At 42.3% G+C, this 21,133-nt stretch overlaps 1 protein-coding gene and 2 long non-coding RNA genes across 3 annotated transcripts; 1 reads left to right on the top strand and 2 right to left on the bottom strand.

Moving 5' to 3' along the window:
• Positions 1 to 29: 29 nt before the first annotated feature.
• On the bottom strand, positions 30 to 20,876 carry ETNPPL (ethanolamine-phosphate phospho-lyase). Its single transcript, XM_036409370.2, has 13 exons — positions 20,729 to 20,876; positions 17,932 to 18,050; positions 17,507 to 17,666; positions 13,272 to 13,346; positions 9,646 to 9,736; positions 8,674 to 8,790; positions 7,046 to 7,128; positions 5,908 to 6,133; positions 4,525 to 4,679; positions 3,569 to 3,658; positions 3,230 to 3,360; positions 1,426 to 1,496; positions 30 to 276 (listed from the first exon to the last, which is right to left on the bottom strand). Exons 1-13 carry the CDS (start codon positions 20,782 to 20,784, stop codon positions 148 to 150), a joined length of 1,503 nt encoding a protein of 500 aa, XP_036265263.1. The 5' UTR covers positions 20,785 to 20,876; the 3' UTR covers positions 30 to 147.
• On the bottom strand, positions 7,212 to 8,667 carry LOC123653310. The gene is made up of 2 exons (XR_006743042.1): positions 8,389 to 8,667; positions 7,212 to 8,036 (listed from the first exon to the last, which is right to left on the bottom strand). It is a non-coding gene; the product is annotated as an uncharacterized LOC123653310 (long non-coding RNA).
• On the top strand, positions 9,743 to 11,229 carry LOC123653308. The gene is made up of 2 exons (XR_006743039.1): positions 9,743 to 10,907; positions 11,142 to 11,229. It is a non-coding gene; the product is annotated as an uncharacterized LOC123653308 (long non-coding RNA).
• Positions 20,877 to 21,133: the final 257 nt, after the last annotated feature.

Here is a 21,133-nt window from a genome sequence, read left to right as displayed (position 1 = left end):
GAAAATGACTTGGTTTATTCTTTCTACTCATTGACCAATCTATATGGACTGCAAATGCTACCTTTAGAGAGTACAGAGAGCTGATAAGAAGACACTTCCATTCCTTCTCTGTAACTCAGGACATTTCTTCTTTGAAACACGAATCTTTCATGTCTTGAGCCTCTTGCTGAGCTGTGAATGTTTATCTGTGCATAATCCATTTCTCTTCTGGCTGGGGTTTTCTTTCTGGTCTGGGGCCCCTTCACCGCTCAGTTCCAAGTGTGCTTCCTTAGGCTTCTGCAAGACAGGTGTGCAAAGTCCAGTGGTATTCCCCTTCTGACCAGCCCTGGCCCCCAAAGGCTGACCCAAAGGCCGGCAGACAAACACAGCACACAGAACACAATGTAACACAGCACAACCCGGGTTGTTCCTCCCCAGCCCTGGCACGTGTCTTCCGTAGACATCTGAAATGGGATGTCAACATAAAACCTGGGATTCCAAGTCAGCATTTCAGAAATGTGTGTTGACTTTGCTGACTCCAAAGTAGGATTTCCCATGGTGAATGCTGTATGGAAGCTCCCTTTCAGTGCTTGCTGAGCACTTACACCCGCGCTTCCGTCCTAGCCAGATTAGCTACTCCTGAACCGAACCGCAGGTTATCATTGATTTCTGGAGTTGGTTTGTGCTGTCCCGGGAGGCAGAAGCAGATCTTATTAGCAAATCATTTGCTCCCATTCAAACGGCCTAATGCTTTTCATGGAGGAAAAGGATTTTGCTGACCACTGGATGTGCAGGCGGGCTCAAGGCACTGAGTGTTCCTTTATTCGTCAAAACCATAACAAATTATGCAACAAAGCCTCTCAAGTTCTTGGCCTTACTGTCTCTCCACCCCCCCCCCCCCCCCCCCACACACACACACACACTGGCGAAGCTCAGGGAGAGAGTGGAGAGGCCCTCTGGGGGAAGCTCCTCCAATGCAGATAGCAGGCTACTGGCTGCCAGGCGGTTCCCATGCAGTTTCCATGTTAGTTCACTTCTGGACCAAACTCTGGCATGGTGGAGCCACGCTGCGAATGCTTCTGGTTTTACAGAGTGGTGTGTAGGGATCTGAGGCAGCATCAGGAGGTCTCAGAGCAAACAAGAAGGCCATTAAGATGACTAATCATCTCTATAAATCTTGAAGGCCCTCTTTATGCACCTGAGAGGTTTTGGTGGTTGTTATGGGAATGATCCTAGTGGAATGGTTCTGTGGTTTATTCCTTTCAAGCGACCTGACACACACTTGAAATTCAGTCGTGCTCTCAAAACTGTATTTAAGCCCAACCTAGCAAAGGCAGGTTTTATTCTAAAGGTCAATATATAAACTTTTTAAAAAATTGCAACCCTTTTTTATAAATTCCTAAAGTTTTCCACTTTCCCCTAAAAAACAAAGTAGCCAATTCTTACCTTTGTTCTGCGTGATGTATTCTCAGAGGTCGCCACACCCTCAGAGTTGGCTCCAATGGCTTCTTCTAAAACTACATCATGGAGGACACAATGGAGGAGACAGAACATAAAAATCTCAAAACAAAACAAAACAAAACAAAACAAAACACCTTTTTGGTATCTATAGGATTACTCTTAAGAATAGAGAGGTCAGTGTGCTAACAACAAAAAAAAAATGTGTCACTAATCAAATGGCTGCTTTTAAGCTTTTCTTATGGTGTTTCATTAGTATCATTTGCAAGTGGCACTTGAGCCGGTGTTAGCTATGCCTCGGTCACTTTATTCAAAAGAAATGCTTCAGCTCATCATTGATAGTGCTCAAGCTCCGAGATGAATTTTAAGTAACAGTGATGGGCTTGTCCCAGCCTCTACTCTTTCGATTGCCTGGTCCTTCACGGGGTCAGAGGACAGGCAGTTGTGTGAGAAAACCTTGCCAGGTTTCGGTGTCAGCACACTCTCGGTCCAAAGGCAGTGACTTATTACAAAGAACTTGGGCTGACCCGCAAGTTGAATGCTACATTGACTCCTAACTTCTCAGCCTTGTCTTACCCCTGAAAGACTGAGAAGGGAGCAGAGAAATTGAATCTTAAAAATACAACTAAAGCAACAACAAAAACACTAACTTTTGACAGTGCTTTATGTTTTTCAACATGACTTTATATTGCTGGTTTATTTTCCAATGCCATCATTATAAATGACAAGCAAAAGTCCTCAAAAATTATATTGCAATAAGTGAAATACACAAAATCAAACGATTCAGCATATAACAAATAATTGTTAACCTGTAGTCTATAATTTGTGTTAATACTGTTTTACATATTTTCACCATACAATGTTGAAATACTATACACTGCAGCATTTGCAGTACATGGCACAATGTTGAATGCATTTTTTTCTTTAAAAGGGAAAATCCTATCTAATAAAGAGGGAATATGCAAATTGACCATCGTGTCTTAACAAAAATGGCTGCACCCTCAGAGGAGGCCGAGTTCCCGTAATGAGTCTTAACGAGCAATCAGCAGGGACCTCAGTCTGCTCACCTGTCCCAGTGCCAGACTTGGGGACCTGAGGCTGTGTTCCCTGCTTGGTGGGGCTTGACGGGGGAACTCAGGCCGTGCCCACCACACTGGTGCTGGGTCAGGCGACCTGAGGCCGCAACCCCAATCAGTGAGGCTTGACAGGGGTGGGGCCAGCCAGGTCTGGATCTAGCCCAATGGGGTTGGGGATGGCTGGGTCTGAGTCTCTTGCAATTTTCAGGCATATATGGGTGGACGGGGACTTGATTCTGGTTCCCATGGTGCCCCCCCGACTCTGATAGGAGGAAGGTTTTCATATATATTTCACTAATTTTCTTTTATCTCTGACACTTCTATTGTAGAAAAAAGGGCAAATAGCAATATTAAAATATTTCCTCTAATTAATTCCCTTTTTATGTGCATGAATTTTGTGCACCGGGTCACTAGTAAATGATAAAAGTTAAATTGCGCTATTGCAGTAAACGCTTAGGTTTGGAGTTGTGCGAGTGCAAACAGAAAGTTTGGATTTAACTCAGGGTCCATGATGAAGTTATTCTTCAGCTTATCTTTTCCTAGTTCTATAAGTACTAAGTTAACATTCATTTCTGTCTCCTTCACTTCCTACGTGAATAACAATATGCAGTCATCTAAGGCCAGGCTGGGGTTAGGTGTGGAGAGCATGGCGTGGGGCGGGGGCGGGGGGGGGGGGGGGCGCGCAGAGGAGGAATCTTAAATATCCGTGAACACACCTGTTAGAATCTCATCCAGTTGGTCCACCAAAAACTGTGCATCTTCTTCCGTGAAGCACATGGGTGGCTTTATTTTAAGCACGTTCCTATGAGGCCCATCGGCGCTGAGCAGCACTCGCTTCTCTTTCATCCTACTCAGGAGGCAGGAAGCACGTGTGAGTGCATAATATAAAGGATGGCAAGGTTCTTTAAGAAAAATTTTCTGCACGCAAGAAGCCCACACTTATAAATTGCATGTCTTAGGCTTTCCTTATTTGGAGGGGTGGGAGGAGGAAAAAGAAGCTTTCAAAAGGGTGGGAATCCCAGAACCCAGACACCAAGCAGGCGGGGTGCACTGACTTGTAGATGATGTGCTGCGCTTCGGCGGTGGCGGGGGTCCTTCTCTGATGGTCCTTCACCAAGTCAATGCCGATAAAAAGGCCAACACCCCTGAGGGAGGCGAAGAAAGAAAACTCGACACACGCTCTCCCAAACCCTACGTTGTTGCAACAACTTAACACGGTCCCCACGCTTCAGGTGACTGTGACTCCCGCTACGGGTCATTGTAATTGATTCTGACTAATCCAAGACACCAATCCAGCGTCCACGCCTCCTTCTAGTTTCTGAAACAAGTTAAGTTTTTGTAATCCAATGCCACCACTCCCTTACTTGTTTGTAAAAGGCTTAAAAAGAACCTCTTCAGGTCATTTAGTTTCTCGGAGCAGTAATGATGATAAATGTTTATGTCTATACATGCAAAATACCAAGTTTTCCCGGATATCATTTAAAATAGTTTTGAATAGATCATTTAAAGTTAATTTACGTTCCTTCTTTTCATCTTTGAAATGACCTCAACTTTATCTTTAAAATATATAAAAGATATAGTAGTACACCCATAAGTTAGTAGGAATGATGGTATCTGGGTTCTAGATTAAGAATGAGCTTTGTGTCGGGACCGGTTTGGTTCAGTGGATAGAGTGTCGGCTTGGGGACTGAAAGGTCCCGGGTTCGATTCTAGTCAAGGGCATGTACCTTGGTTGTGGGCATATCCCCAGTGGGGGGTGTGCAAGAGGCAGCTGATCGATGACTCTCTCTCGTCGATGTTTCTGACTCTCTATCTCTGTCCCTTCCTCTCTGTACAAAATCAATAAAATATATATATAAAAAAGAAAAAAAAAGAATGAGCTTTGTGTTTTATGTTTTCAGGGTTTTCTAGATTTAATTTTATGCAATTTCTTTTAAAATTTATAAGATAAACATAGGCTATTTCATTTGGAAAAATGGATAAGTACATCACAGCACCATGATAAACACACCTGACATCTCCTATCAAAGGGTGCTTTGCCTTCTGTTTATTCAGTAACTCAGTAAGGTAACTCCCTACTCTTGTGGCATTTCCTTGAAGGTCTTCGTTTTCAATCACATCCAGGACAGCCAAAGCAACAGCAGAAGATACTGGATTTCCTCCATACTTCATTAAAAAAAGAAAAGAAAAAAAAGAAAGATAAATGAGAAAGCATCATAGTTAAATTAGTAGCATTACTTCATCTATGAGAAATTTGTCTCATACATAAGCAAGTAAAGATATAATTACAATAAAATTCTCTTGTGATTTCATTTCATAAATTTAGAACATAGCATGATTCTATTCATTCAGGATTAAAGGGAAATTCATTCCAAATTATATTTCTCCATGCTGCATAAGGACGACCAGGGAATGTATTGATTCACCCAAACAAACAAAAACAAAAAAATAGACAATGTGTTGGGAATTAAGGATTTCAGAGTGTGGTTCAGGGAGGGGGATATGGATTTCTGCCCTTGAATAGTTGTGTGACAGCAGCTAAGCAATGACATTTTCTCCAAATAACTTCTGTCGTTAGATTTGAATCTTACCCTTAGCTATGCCAAATCTTATTTACCCATACTGTATAAACTATAATAATTTTTCCAAGCTTAAGCTTATTCCTTTTGGGGGTAAAACTAAGGAAACAAGATTTCCCGAATAAAATTTTAGTATTTCCTGCAAGAGCCATACAACATTTATAGTACTAAATCATCTAAACGGAGATGTTCTGGAACTTAAAAATATAATACCAAACAAAGAAATAATATCATCTGCCAGTGAACTATCACAACCTCTTGAGTTTCACAGGGCAGTCATCTATTCATGGAATAACTAATAATAACACTGGAGGAAAGATTCAGAAGGAAAAACACACAAGCATTTTGTCAGATAGGATGGAACCCAGTTAGATCAAAGTTTAACGAGGGTCCTGGGTTGGTTAGTGGGCAGTACTAAGGGTTATTTTATTATTTTTTTAAATTTCTTTTTTTAAAAGCAATCATTATTTTAATTATTATTATTTATTTTTATAATTAATTTCTTTATTAATTAAGGTATCACATATTTGTTCTCACCCCCCCCATTCCAATCCTCCACCCCCCCTCATGCCCCCACCCCCTATTGTCCTTGACCACTGGTTAGGCTCCTATGTATGCACATAAGTCCTTTGGTTGATATCTCCCTTTTATCCCCAACCTCCCTTTGAGGTCCAACAGTCTGACCCATGGTTCCTTATCTTTGGGTCTGTTCTTATTCATCAGTCTATGTTCACCATTTCCCCTGTCTAGGCAAGAAGTGTAAGAGCAGGCATTATGTTAACCTCTTAGCACGAAAGCCAGGGACCGGGATGTACCGTGTTGAAGTACTCCATCCCGGAGCTGCTGAAGGCCTCGGCGATGTCCTTGGTGGTGACCACGCAGGCCACGGGGTGGCCGTTGCCCATGGGCTTCCCCATTGTGACGATGTCGGGGACGAAGGCCTCGCCGTGCATCTGGAAGCTCCAGAAATGCGTCCCGACGCGCCCAAAGCCCACCTGGACCTCATCCGCTATGAACACGCCTCCCGCGGCGCGGACGTATCTGAAAAGCAAGAGGACAGGCTCAGGCCTTCGGGTCGCAGCGAGTCCCCATCCCCACCCACAGAGATGCACATCACTAGGCACTTAAAAAATAATGTTGCTAATCGGAAGCCTGGAATCGTTGTTAAAAATCTTCCAGTGATCAGAACCACCCCTCCCCACCCACCCACCCCCAAAGACACCTCTGTGGTCACTGACTTTGAAATATAACCACATCATCTCCACATTATATCTCTTCCATATTTAGATTTGTGTTTGTGATCAAGGAAGCTCTAGGGCAGTTTTGTTTTTGTTTCTTTGTTTTGTTTCTTTTTATCCTCACTGAGGATGTTTCTCCATTGTTTTTCAGAGAGAGTGGGAGAGAGAGGGGAGGACAGAGAAACAGAGATGATGTGAGAGAAGCACATGAATTGGTTGCCTCCTGCAAACGCCCTACCAGGGCCTGGGCGGGGGAGGAGCCTGCAGCGGAGGAGGTAACGTGCCCTTGTGCCCTTTACCGCAATCAACCTGGGACCCTTTGGTCGCAGGCTGGTGATCTATCAACTGAGCCAGACGGGCTAGGCTACGGCAGTATGTTAAGTGGGAAAATTAAGAAGTGAACAAGGAGTCATGTTTAGCAGGATTAATCTTCAAATTTTTGCTGTTAAGGCTTAGGCACTATAATCAGAGAGAACGTCAGGTAGGATGCTGAGGCAGACCCCTGGAGGCCCCCTGCCTGGACCACACGTAAGGTCTTCATTTGCTGGATCTGGAGAATTTGAAGGAATCCAGGAGTCCTGGGATGGCAGGCACTCTGAAGTGGTTATTGTCTAGTTGGTTGGGAAGTACTTCAGTGTTTTAACAACCAGTGTGGCCCTGTAGAATTGTCCTGGTGCCCTCAGTGTGACCCAGAATGCCCGTGTCAAGTACATACTCGGCTACTTTCTGGAAGTAACCTGCTGGAGGGATTACTTGTCCGCCACAACTCTGCATGGATTCAGCAATAAAGGCAGCAATCTACAAAAGAGAAGATGGAGTCAAAGTTCATGAGGTCCCCCTCATACCATCTGGGAAAGAGCAATTCTTATAGAGCAGGTTTATAAAAGATGGCTGGGAGTGGATCTGTGGCAAGTGGCAAATAGGCCATTTAATTAAAAAGGACAGATGTCTATGATGAAAAAGCAAGTGATGTGAAGCTTTTGTTTTTTTTAAATCTTAGGGTATCAATGAAACTACCAGGAAATTTAATAAGTAATTTCAACACCGCTTTTACTAGGATCTATTGAATAAGACTGATGTTTTGCTCAGTCTTGATACAAATCTCTTAAAAATTACCCAGGTTCTAACTACATTACTGTGGTGCCTATTCCTCAGGATGGTGAAATGGGACTGCCTGAGGCTGGAATTTGCACCAATGAAATGGGAGGATGACTTGAGGCCATACACACATTACTGTGTTATATTCCTAGTCCTTGTCTTGAACAGGCTTAACTCAACAGACTTAGGCAACTCACAGTAGGAACTACAGAGAAAGTGTTCTAGAGGCTAAGAAAGGAGCAGAAAAGTAGGTAACACTGAGCGAAGAAGAGAAAGCATAGAACTGTTGAGATATGAAGTCGAGAGAATCAAGGTAGGGTGAAGACTCAGAAAACAGGAAGTCTGTTTCCTACTCTGAAGGATTCTGGTTCTGTCTTAGAAGCCCAGGCACAGATCAGAAGAAACTATTTCTGCCGCGACTTGCCCAAGCTCCGTGCCTGCAGGGAAGTTGAAATAGTTCAGGGGAAGCACCCAGGCTTCCTTGTGGGTCTCAAGTCTGCACTGGGCCTGATGCTCCAGGGACGCTCTGCCTGTTCCCTCCTGTCACCGTGTGTTGGCCCCTCCTGCTGCTCTGCACTGAGGAAATCTGTCCCTGACCTATAACCTTCCTTCATCCTTTTTTTTTTAATTTTAAACATTTATTTATGTATTTATTTATTTTTAATTGATTATAGTATCACATAATTGTCCTCATCCCCCATTCCCACCTCAATTCCCTCCCTACATATGCCCTCACCCCTCTGTTGTCATAGCCACTGGCTAGGCCCATATGCATGCACACAAGTCTTTTGGTTGATCTCTTCCCCTTACCCCCACCCTCCCCTACTTTCCCTCTGAGGTTTGAGAGTCTGATCACTGCTTCTCTTTCTCTGCGTCTGTTTTTGTTCATCAGTTTATGTTGTTCATTATTTCCTCTAGATATGTGAGATCATGTGACCTAAGAAATACCCTTGTAAGAACCTTCATCCTCTCTTCCCAGCCCCTTTGGACCACAGCCTGCCTCCCACTAAGAAGGTCAGAGCTAGGCCATCAGCTTTGGGACAGGCATAGTGATTGCATTTCCAGGATAAATAAAAATAGTTTGAGAGGCATGACTATAACAATGCACTTTTTGAAATATGTAACCAGAGAAGAACAGAAAGGGAATTGAGATCTAATTCTTTTCCATCTCTCCAATGTATCACAATGACTTAAATTCATTTTTATAAAAGATGTTAAAATGTTTCCAAAGCTGTAAACACACACCTTCCTTCCATTCTTATGAGCTTCTTCAATGATTTTCTGCACTTCATCTGCATAAGCACTGGCTGGGTCTGCATGGTCTTCTCTATATTTTCCTCGGTAAGTATCTGGAATTGGTGCCTGAAAACATCAAATAATAGAGTTTCTAATAATTTGCCTCTGCACAAAATGAGCCTTTAAAATTAGGCATTTCCCCACAAAAGCATATTGGGAAGGTGACCATGTGGATTTAAGTGACTGTAGGTTCTTTTGTTCTTTTCCCACCACATTTCTGAATTCAGTGAGTACTGAAATCTTTTCATTGTGATTGGGAGCTTGGATTAGTTCCTAGAGCTTTATAAATCATGACTGCATATCTACTCGTATAGGGACAAAAGTCAAATCAACAGTGTGATTATATTATTGGAAAATTTCAATGAATGGAAACTGTATTAAGTATTTTAGTTAGAAAATAAACTAACTTTTACCAATTATATAGCAAACTGTAATTATTCAGAAAACTCGAGTGTCTTAGCACTGCTTCCAGATCTTAAAATTTTGAAAGATGGTATTGATGATTCTCTTGAGAAAGTCCTTAATTAATCCAAATGAAATTTACTGTTTCAACAATTTAATTGGCTTATTTTACTTAATAAATCTAGGTAATAATTTAGCATAGAGCAATTTAGTTTTAAGATCGTCATAAACACTTAATTGAACTTTGAATTTCAAGGTGACATCAGTGATAGAAAAGGTAATTTAAGACCAAAATTCAAGAAGAATAAACCGGTAGCTGTCAATAACAATTATCACTGCCACTATACTAATTTGCCCATTGTGGTATTCATTGATGGATTTTAAGCCACATCCTCTCATTAACTGCTCTAGATCTTAGTTTCCTTCTCATTTCAGTGAAAGGGTTGGACTGGATTATCACTAGGCATTCATCCAGTTACTATCGATAATATTCTCATTCTTGGATTCTAAAATACTTACCACATGCACAAATTCTTTCTTGACATCTTTGCCCTTTCTAAATTTATACGGACTGATCTCAATTAAAGATGTTAAGTGACCATGGTAAGCACTGAAAAGAAAAAAACAAACAGTAAACTAAATTGCTCAAAGAAGATTGTTTATCTAGCATATGAAGAATAATATTACATCTCATCCAGGGAGAATCTCAATATGGATGCCAGATTTAACAGTATGGGATCTAATTTTTCATGGGAAGACTGGCCATTTAATTTGCCCAGTTCTTTTATTCATGTAATAAAATACAAAAAAGGCAAATATGTATCCTCATAAAAATTTCTTTTTAGCCAGAAAATAACTTAATATTTTAAAATTATAAAATTATATCTGTTAGCTTAGTCTACATATAAAAATACCATTTTCTATAGCTTCATGAACAACTTCTTACATGTATTTGATAGTTACATTTCAGTAAATTTAAAAAATAACTGTATCATGTAATGGGCTGTGTTTCTGTTTGGGATGATTCTCAAAGGATGTCCAGTTGTGTTTATCAGGCAAATACAAGTTGCTAAGGAACAGAAGAACTAAAATTGAGAGGTGATCAAGTGGCTATGAAATTCCTTTCTTTCACTTAAAATACAGGTGACTCTGATATTCTCTTTTCTGTTTCTTGCCCAGAGATATAATTGAAAGATCTGCAAAAGAAGTTATGAGGCCCATGAATAGGCAAAGCAAAGAGGGAGCACTTTCTTTACCATAGTTTAAACCCTGCTACAGAGCTATAGTAATACAATTAGCATTGCCTTGGAGAAAGGCCAGAGAGACGACTAGGACGGAAGGTGACCTCCGAGATACATTTACACATAAATGGTCATACTGGGATTCCAGGGGGATTCAATATGAGGAGTAATTATTAAAATAAAAAAGACTATCTTTGTGACCTGAGGACTGAGAAAGAGATATTAATAAAACGAAGAAAACATAAAAGCATAAGATGAAAATTTTATCTCTTTGATCAAAATTAAAGATTTCTATGGAAGAATTCCAATGACAAAGTTAAAAGACATATGATAGATAAGGAAAAAACATCTGAAATGTCTCAAACTAATGTCTCAGAATTCCCAAAATTAATTCTGCCCATATATTGGGATCAGTTGGGGAATTTTAAAACAAGTCTGTTTTCTAGAATCTGCCTCTAGAGATTCCCTTTCAGTGGTCTGGCATGGAGCCTGACATTGGTATTAAAAAAAAAAAAAAAAAAAAAAAAAAAGAATCCCCAGGTAATTTTTTTAAAAAATATATATTTTATTGATTTTTCACAGAGAGGAAGAGAGAGGGACAGAGAGCTAGAAACATCAATGAGAGAGAATCATTGATCAGCTGCCTCTTGCACACCCCCCACTGGGGATGTGCCCGCAACCAAGGTACATGCCCTTGCCCAGAATCGAACCCGGGACCTTTCAGTTCGCAGGCTGACAGTCTATCCACTGAGCCAAACCGGTCCCGGCCCCCAGGTAATTTTAAAACACAGTCAAGATTTAGGTCCTCTGATCTAGACATATAAGCAACTGCATACCAACAAGAAAAGGGTGGAATCCCAATTTAAAAAAAAATGGGCAAAGAATACGAACATACGAACAGTAATTTTCAGAAGAGAATTCACCAATGCATATGTATATAAAAAGACACTCAAACTCATAGTTAGAAAATTGCAAATTAAAACAACTTTGGAGTCATTTTTTATACCTATTAAATGAGCAAACATCAGAAAAAAATTAGAAAGCAGAATAAGTTTTGTTGGAGATATGGAAAAATGGAAAATTTCATGCCCTTGGAGTGTTGCAACCATTTTGGGAGATAGATCTGGCAGTATTTAGTAAATCAGCAATGTTTATAGTACCCCTATGATCTAGCAATCCTATTTCTGCGTATTTATCCCTAAGAAATTCTTGGAAAGGTCCGTAGGGCACATGTACAAGGATTCCCACTGCAGCGCTGTTTGTGGTAGTTGGGGCTAAAGGGCATTCACAGAGTCCATCTCTGGGCAGAATGATATGCAACAGTTCTAGCTGCGCTGTCCCCTGTGACAGCCACACTCACAGGCAGCTATTGAGCACTTGGAGTGCTCTAGTCTGAACTGGCATGTACTGTAAGTGTAAAACACACGTTGGATTTTAAAGACAACACCAAGAGAGAGCGCGAGAGAGAATGCTCGATGTTTTCCGTAACAGTTACATGTTGAAATGATATGTCGGGTGTAATGGCTAATAGAAAATTGTAAATTCCGTACGTGGCTCAAATACATTTCTATCGGACAGCGCTGAATTAGAATAGATGGACAGCCATCAACATGGAATCTAGAAACAGTGCTGACGAAAAAAGTCAGAAACAGACAGAGATCTACAACAATGTTTGCAAAATTAAAACAGATGCACATAAAATAATATACATTTTACAAAAATAAAAGATATACATAGATGTATTAGAATAGTTGTCTATAAGTGGGGAAGAACGGGAAAAAAATAAAACCGAAAAATCAGCTGTGGTGGCCACCCTGCCCCCAAGGTGCTCATGCCCTAAGCTTCAGATCCTAAGAATATGTTATATGGCAAAGGGCACTTTGCAGATGTGGTTGAGTTAAGGATCATGAGGGAGAGATAATCCTGGCAGGTCCAATGTAATCACAAGTCTTTGTAAGTGAAAGGAGCCAGGGCATGGTGATCGTGAGGATGCAAGCAGAGGCTGCTGTAATACAAAGGCTGGCTCTGAAGATGAAGGAAGGGACCATGAGCCAAGGAGTGCAGGCAGCCCCTAGGAGCTGCACAAAGCAAGGAACAGATTCTCCTCTAAAGCCTCCAGAGAAATCAGCCCTGTTGACACCTTGATTTTCACCTTGTGAGAACCATGTGGACTTCTGTCGTACAAAACTGTAAGAGCATATATTTGGGTTACTTTGCCACCAAGTTAGTGGTAATTTGTTCCAGCAACAATAGAAAACCCACACACCAACCAACACATGCCACGTAAAATGGAGAAGCCCACAGCGGGCAAGAAATAAGGTGCATGCGCAATTCAGGGTGGAGAGGTAGGAAACAATTTAAAAGAGAGAAATCTCCTTAGTAAAGATTGAAGCTGTTGGATTGCTTATTTAAAATGTAATACATGTACATTTGAGAGGTAAAATTAAATGGTGATTATTAATAGTCATAAACTAACTTTTACTTGGCTCCTTGTTTTCTTTAAAATTTGCTCTAAATAATTATCTTTTAAATTAATTACAGTGCATAATCACAGTAGTGAAGTGAATGCTGGGACTTTTAAGAAACTAATTGTATTTTTATTTTTAAAAAGATGTATACACGAAGTGGCCCAATAAATAGTTAATGTGTGAAAAGTAAGCCGAGATTCATGCAAGCCCATGAGACCATAAGCACAGCACCCAGTAGAGCCTCCAGTTTGTAGGTACTTAGAAGGAAGTAAGTCTCCTGCAGGCCTGGACTGGCCTTGACACCCTAATACAAGTAAGAATCACTGTGCCACACACCCACCGTCCTCTACATGTGTTGGTACTAGCATGGATAGGGTCAATACGATTTTGTCTCTGAAGGAGCTTCTTGCTTAGAAATCTTGCGTCCAAGACTTACTGGTCAAGAGTGATCACATCTTGGTGGCCCCTGAACTGCCGAGCCAGGCGTAAGGCTAAGTCATTGGCTTCAGATCTGTAAGACAACATAGAGGGAACAATGGTATAGAAACTTTTTGAAACATATTTCAAAATATTCATCAAAAAGTTGTAAGATTCTAATGAAAGTAGTTTTCCTTATCCGTGGGGGCATGTGTTCCAAGACCCCACAGAAGATGTACGAAACTGTGGATAGTACCAAATCCCATATATACCATTTCCTCTTATACACACATCCTATGAGAGTTTAATTTAGAAATTAGGCACAGTAATATTTGCATATTACATATATATATATATATATATATATACACAATATATATATATATATATATACACAATATATATATATATATAATATGCAAATTAGGCTGGGATGCCATAACAGGTCACTACAGGACAGGAGGAGGCTGAGCGTGCAGGTGAGGCCTAGAGCAGAGACAGAGACAGAGACAGGGGCCTGCCTGAGCTGGTGCAGCGGCATGGCTTGGGCTGCCCTGGAGTGGCCACGAGCAGGGGGAAAGGGGGACACTGCTAGTCAGGCGTGGGTCTCGGCTCCCCGTCGGGTGCCTCCTCACGTAATTTCAATCACGCACTGAGCCTCTAGTAACTAATAATAAAAAAGAACAATTATAACAATATACTGTAATGAATGTTCTGTGAATGTGATCTCTCTCTCTCTCTCTACTGGAACTCACCTTTTAACTCAAAAGAAGCCCCTTTCAGCTTCTCTTTGCATATCTAAACTGTCAGCACCACTCTTGTGCTTTGGGGCCATTATTCAGTAGTATCAGTGCCCCTTGAACATAAGCACTGTGACACCGTAGGGGATCGGACAGTCAATTTGATCACTGAGGGGCACTAAGTGACTAGTGGGCGGGGGATGCGTACACTGCGGTTACACTGGAAAAATGAATAATTCACGTCCCAGGCAGGACAGAGCCAGATGGCACAGGATTTCATCATGCTACTCAGAATGGCCCATATTTTCAGACCACCATTGGCCATGGATAACTAAAACCACAAAAGGAGAAATCTCAAATAAGGGGTGGGGAACATTGTATTCAGAAATGCATTAATAAGTTGAACTCCTTTCCTTCACTTTTAATCTTGCCCATCCAGCAATATCACCTCATCCTTCTAACACAAGTTCCCAGATGTCTTCAATAAAGAATGAGACACAGAAGAAACAGTGCAAATGAGGAGTATGCTGCCCATTTCACATGCTAGAGGAGTTCAGCCACATCAGTGGGTGATTAATTTTGAGGACATTTAGAGGCCATTCTCCCTGGGAGGAATGAGAGTGTGGGGGCCCATTAACTTGACTACTAAAATCTTTCATACTGGCCCACTATTTAATTTCTTATCTATAAGATGAAGATCATAATTTTTCAACCTGGTTTAGGGAGTCTAACTATACTACTCAGACAGACACAGGGGAAGAATATAATCCATTGTGCAATGCTTTCTGTGACAGACATCATGGTGTTGTGTTGCTTGTATTTATTCTCATAACTATTCTAACAGGCTAGTACTGTCATCTCCTTTCTATAAATGAGGAAACAACCTCAGAGAGCATAAGTGACCAGAATGAGTTCTCACAGCTAATAAGAAGTAGAGTCAGGTTTCAGACTGAAGCCTGTTTAACTTCAAGATTATTCTGTGTACTCCGAGGCTTTGTCACTTCCAGTCTTTTGAGACAGCCTTCTTCTTCTTTTTTTAAAAAAATATATTTTTATTGATTTCAGAGAGGAACGGAGAGGGAGAGAGAGAGAAAGAGAGAGAGATAGCAACATCAGTGATGACACAGAATCATTGATTGGCTGCCTCCTGCACTCCCCCTACTGGGGATCAAGCTCACAAACCAGGCTATGTGCCCTTTGATCGGAATCAAACCTGGGACCTTTTTGTCCACAAGCCGACACTCTATCCATTGAGTCAAACTGGCTAGGGTGGAAACAACCTTATTTGATGACAGTGTTCTCTGGGGCTAATCCCTCTCTGACGGTATAGGATTCTTTGGCAGTAAAAGTCAATTATGATATTTAGTTTATTAAAAGCAAGAATGCTTTAAAACAACCTATCTTAATTCATTTTTATCCAGTGCTTTTAAAAAAAATGTTTTATTGATGAGAGAGAGAGAGATAGAGATAGAGAGAGAGAGAGAGAGAGAGAGAGAGAGACATTGATGTGATAAAGAAACATTGATTGGTTGTCTCCTGCATACACCCAACTGGTGATTGAGCCTGAAACCCGGGCATGCTCCCTGACCAGGAACCGAACTGGTATCTTTTTGGGCCACAGGATGATGCTCAACTAACAGACATACCGCTCAGGGAAAAATATCTTATCTCTTTACATAGAAAAAAGAATGATCTGCTGGTTTAAAATTTGCTGCTAAAATATCTCATTGAGAAGATACATGTACAGAATTTCTAATAGCCAATTTTAAGACATACAATCATTTAAAAATATAAGTTTATGCTGAATATACAGGTTTCCTCCCAATATAACATTGCATTGTGAGTTTTTCACATGTCATTAGGCATATAATTTCAAAACATACTTTTTGTGTGTGTGTGTGTGTGTGTGTGTGTGTGTTAATCCTCACCCAAGAATATATATTTTTCCCATTGCATGTTTTAGAGAGAGTGGAAGGGAGGGGAGAGACACAGACAGAAACATTGATGTGAGAGAGACGCCATCAATTGATTGCCTTGCATATTTGCCTTGCCTGGGGCCAGGAATCCAGCCTGCAACCCACGTACAAGCCATTGACCAAAATTTAACCCAAGATCCTTCAGTCTGCAGGCTGATGCTCTAACCACTGAACACACTGGTTAGTTCAAAACATACTTTTAATGCCTGCACAATATTCCAGAATAGATATGTAATAATTTGAATTTATAGAATTTAAAAGTTGGAATGTATCTATTCACCTGATTTTTTTCTTCCTTTCCTTTGTGTAAATATGTCCATTTGTCTAAGAAAACAAATCAATCACAAAACTTCCTAAAGCCCTGGCTAGATAGCTCAGATGCTGGGAGCACAGACCTGTACACCGAATAGGTTGTACGTTTGGTCCCTGGGTGGGTTGTGTAGGGAAAGCAATTGATCGATGTTTCTCTCTCACATTGATTTTTTTCTCTCCCCCTCTCTCCCTTCCTCTTTCTCCAAAATCAATAAACATATCATTGGCCGAAACCGGTTTGGCTCAGTGGTAGAGCGTCGGTCTGCGGACTGAAAGGTTCCAGGTTCGATTCCAGTCAGGGGCATGTACGTTGGTTGGCAACTGGTCAATGTTCCTCTCTCATAGACGTTCCTAGCTCTCTATCTCTCTCCCTTCCTCTCTATATAAAAAATCAATAAAATATATATATAAAAAATAAACATATCATTGGGTGAGAATTTTTAAAAAATCTTACAAAAGTAATAGCTTGTTCAATAGAGTTCTTCCTTTGATAAATTTTCTCATTCATGCTTTGATAGGACTAAGCTCCTGGATTCTTCAGCTACTTATTCTACTGCTGGAAGAGATGAGTGTCATTTGACTAGTTAGGTTTTCTCACATGAGCACCAGACTTGAATATTTTTTATTTTATTTTTATTTTTGCAATAAGTGGCCTAAGTAGCCGAGACCGGTTTGGCTCAATGGATAGAGCGTCGGCTTGGGGACTGAAGGGTCCCGGGTTCGATTCTGGTCAAGGGCATGTACCTTGGTTGCGGGCATATCCCCAGTAGGGGGTGTGCAAGAGGCGGCTGATCGATGACTCTCTCGCATCGATGTTTCTAACTCTCTATCTCTCTCTCTTCCTCTCTTTACAAAATCAATAAAAATATATTAAAAAAAAAAATAAGTGGCCTAAGTAGCAACCTTTTTGGGATCCTTAAACGGATGCCTTCCCATCTTACACCAAGAAAACCATGGTAATAAACAATTGAGTGGCACCTTCATCATCAGACTGTTGTTACAGGCTGTGCTCAGAAGTCTTGGAACATGCTGGCCAGTGTCTACCTGCAACAGGCTGGGGGAGTACAGGAAGCAGACTGGCCAGGTCCCCAGTGTCTGGTCATTTATTAAATGGCAGGAATGTCAGCAAACCTTGAAATATCAGTGCTCCACCACGAAAGGTATGTGCGAGAGAGGAAACCAAGAGGCTGCTGGTGATGGGACAGGCGGGAAGCCTGGACACCTACCCTGAGTTTGTAAAATAGCACACGGAGAGCTTCTCGGGCAGAGTCGCGCAAATGCGCTTGGCATACTCCACAATGTTGTCGTGGAGGAACCGGGAGTTGGTATTGAGCAGTTCCATCTGCTTCGCGGCAGCTTTGACCACTTCTGGGTGACAGTGTCCCACTAAAGTTCAGGAGACAAAAGCCAGAAAAATAAGTTACAAGACTAAATGCCTGGCCAGTGAGGGGGATTCTGAAGCAAGAAAACAGAGCACAAGTTGAGCTCCTTTCTTGTTGCATATTTTGCTGCAACTTTTCTCTGCTGGGACTACCGGCCCCGTCAGCAAAGGAACTGCAGCCTCTGGAATTCCTGGGGCCAATATTTATGGTGCCACGTCTGCCTGACTCCATCAAGGTACCCTCCAGACACTGCCAGGCGGGACCGTTACCGTGGGCGACGTTGTTGATGCAGTCCAGGTACCGTTCCCCTTTCTCGTCAAACATGTACTGCCGCTGGGCTCGCACTATTTTGATGGGGTCCGCGGCGAAGAACATTTTGCAGGAGGGCCTAGAAATAAAGAGAGGGAACATCCTGGTCTGCTCAGACTGCTCAGTGTTTTTCCTTCTTAATGAAGGTCATGATAAGTGGAAAATTACAACTACATCAAGCAACTGAAAACACAACCTTAAAAAAAATTCATATCCGCCTGGAACCTTTTATCTTAATCCTGCGTTCGTGACACTGCTCACATTTCTTATTATATTAAATTTACCACGGATTGACAATGCTGTTTAAAGGCACATAGATCAATTTCCGTAGCCCTAGTTACATGAACCAATAACTAATTTTTCCTTTGGGAAATTTTGTTCTACCAGGGGAAAAAAACAACCCACCAAACTTTTTTATTTTTTATTTTAGGCTTATTATGAGTCAGGAACTGACAGATATTACAAATATTATCTCATTTAACCATCCCAACAATTGTATGAAATAGGGGTTATTATTGTCCTCATTTTTAGAGGTGAGGAAACTGGGACACAGAAAAATGAAGACATTTGACCAAGGTTACACAGCTAGTAAGTGAGAAAATCAGAATTTGAAAGTATGTAGACTGTCTTATGCCATAGCCCAAGTTAGTGCTTGCTTGCTTTCTCTCTCCTTCTAATCTAATTTATATGAACAATAAATAGCGCTAAAGGCTAAATACAAGTAACTTAGTGTTAAATACTATATGGAGATTACTTTGAGTAGTGCTTGTTCTGTACCCAATGGATTTTCCATTCTTAAATAATAAAATCCAATGATCATTCTAATCCTTTAATCCACTCTTTTAAGCATAAAAAAAAAAGTCATCAACATTTTTTGTTGTCTGGGAATGTCTGGAGTATAAATTTTAGCAACAAAGCATCAAGACCAGGTTTCTGACCTTGGCTCTATGGACACTTAGAAATGCAAACTGAATATGTTATTTTTATTTTGGTGATTTTGCATACAAAGCTCCCCCCCCCCCCACACACACACATTAAAGGTAGTCTACAGGCTATTTAAATACCTATCTATTAACTTGATATGCATTCTTTAGAAAGTATTTTCATTATTTCCAACAGGTCATCTGAAATTTTAACACTGCCTAAGCTAAGTAAAACTAATATGTACTATGAATTTCTTATTGGTTCATGCTCTGCTGTTAGTTTATACTAAGAGTTAAAATCCAAAGAAAACCTTTGCTCTGAATGAGAGCTAGATACGGCAGACTTCACCTTCCCGTGTTATAATGTATTTTCCACCTTGCCCCTCAGACTTCGGCTAAAATTCTCCAGTCAGCTCATGGCTAACCTCCTTCTTTCACAGGATTTGTTCTGCTCATGTCAGAAGTCATTAGGTCTTCATTGGAACCTAACTATATAGGACTGAAAACTAAGAGTGGAGTGGAGACTAGAAAAAGCGAAAGGGGTGATCAGGTAAGGAGGAATCTATTTTGATTGAACCGTGGGGCTAACCGGCCTCCAAAATCATTCAGAAACTCCCTGGGTTGGTATCAGGGGTTTCAGTATGACACGCTGCCTAGCACTTCTTCCAAGAAGAGGGCCCTGATTCTTTCTTGGGTCCCCCCCCCCCCCCCCCTGCCTCTCTCCAGCCAGCCCGCTGCAGCACTTGCTAATTACTTGTAATTATTGCAGACCCTTAATGTTACAGGATCTAGGGCTTCGAAGAGCTGCAATCATCGTTCGTCTTTGCATGCGTCTTAAAAAGCAGTCACAAGCCAGACCGGTTTGGTTCAGTGGATAGAGCGTAGGCCTGCTGTCTGAAAGGTCCCAGGTTCCATTCCGGTCAAGGGCATGTACCTTGGTTGTGGGCATTTCCCCAGTAGGGGGTGTGCAGGAGGCAGCTGATCTATGTTTCTCTCTAGATGTTTCTAGCTCTCTATCCCTCTCCCTTCCTCTCTCTAAAAAAAATCAATAAAATATTTTAAAAAGTCACAAAACCAAAAAATAACAACAAAAACAGGTCACACTGATTTAATATCATTTGCTCGCGCTCCTGTGCAGCAGGATGTCATGCCTCCTCTGCACAGGAGAGGAAATGACTTGGCAGAGGTCACACAGGTAACAGGACACCCTCTAGGATCAGAGCCCAGGCCCGGCCACGGTCACCCGCACATAACCGAGCGGTGTGCAGCGCGGGCAAGGCAGGCGCCCTCTGGAGAGAACGGGGCTTTGAAGGGAACTGTAAGTAGCCCCTTAGCCTTAGGACGGCCGGTCCCAAGTCTTCTCCTGGGCTAACCCTCTCCCCTCTGCACCGAGCGTGCAATAAGAAAAAGTTCACTTTAAACAAGATGTCAGGATGTGCTTGTTTTCACAAACGTCATCAAAATAAATATTTCTGAGTTGACAGTTTTGGAAAGGACTCAACCGAGTTGAGCAGGTGGGAGTGGCGGAGAGGTGCGCTCCTTCCTCCCAGCGCCCGTCCCTGGCATGGTGTTGTAGGCCCGTCACCCCGCCCGCGGCTCGGGCTCCCGGGACTGCAGAGCCCGGCTGTGCGGGGAGGAAGGGGGCGGAGGGCGCCCGGGCGGGAGGGGGCTCCCGGCGCAGGTGCGCGGGCGGCGGGCTCGCACCGGTCTAGCAGCCGCTGGAGCGGAGCTTGGGGTGCGCTCCCAGCTCGCCCGCTCCCTGCCAGGCTCCGCTGTCAGCCCCCGCACTCAGGATTCCCCCCTCTCTGCGCCGTCCTGGGCCGGGGAGCCTTACCCGATGTGCCTCCTCCGCAGCGCTAGCGTGTCCTGCTTGCTGTACAGCTCGCACATGGTGGCCGGGCGCTCCCAGGTCCCCTCTCCGGTCTGCGCGCCTCCTCGCAGCCAGTCCCCCCGCCTTGGGTCCCCTTGCCCGGGCTTCGGAGGTCAATGGTGGCATCAACGAGCTAGGGTCATCGCCTTTTAAGTCTTGCCCTGCATTTACCCTTCCCCAAGCCCCACCCCCCTGCACCCGCCTGGTGCCTGCTTGGCAAGTCCCTGGACTATCCACCCATTCGCCACCCATCTCCTCCCGCAGCCTAACTGGCTCCAGTTTCTGCCCTGTTGATTCTCACCTCCCCTCCCCATCCCCGCTTCTTCTTCGGACTCTCCTTTTAGTTTTCTAACCTTGCCTTCGCCTCTC

This window comes from Pipistrellus kuhlii, unplaced genomic scaffold (assembly GCF_014108245.1).
Source record: "Pipistrellus kuhlii isolate mPipKuh1 unplaced genomic scaffold, mPipKuh1.p scaffold_m20_p_1, whole genome shotgun sequence".
Lineage (NCBI taxonomy): Eukaryota > Metazoa > Chordata > Mammalia > Chiroptera > Vespertilionidae > Pipistrellus > Pipistrellus kuhlii.
Note: the sequence above shows the minus strand (reverse complement) of the source record. Positions and strands in the feature narration are given on the sequence as shown.

Bases quoted from the DNA above. Each gene is read 5' to 3' on its own strand.
- ETNPPL (XM_036409370.2), bottom strand. From the start codon at position 20,784: ATGTGCGAGCTGTACAGCAAGCAGGACACGCTAGCGCTGCGGAGGAGG. The intron at 7,129-8,673 runs GTGTGTGTTTAC...TCTCTTTTGTAG, and splicing joins CTCATAAGAATGGAAGGAAG to ATTGCTGCCTTTATTGCTGA. The intron at 3,361-3,568 runs GTCAGTGCACCC...CCTCCTGAGTAG, and splicing joins GCGCAGCACATCATCTACAA to GATGAAAGAGAAGCGAGTGC.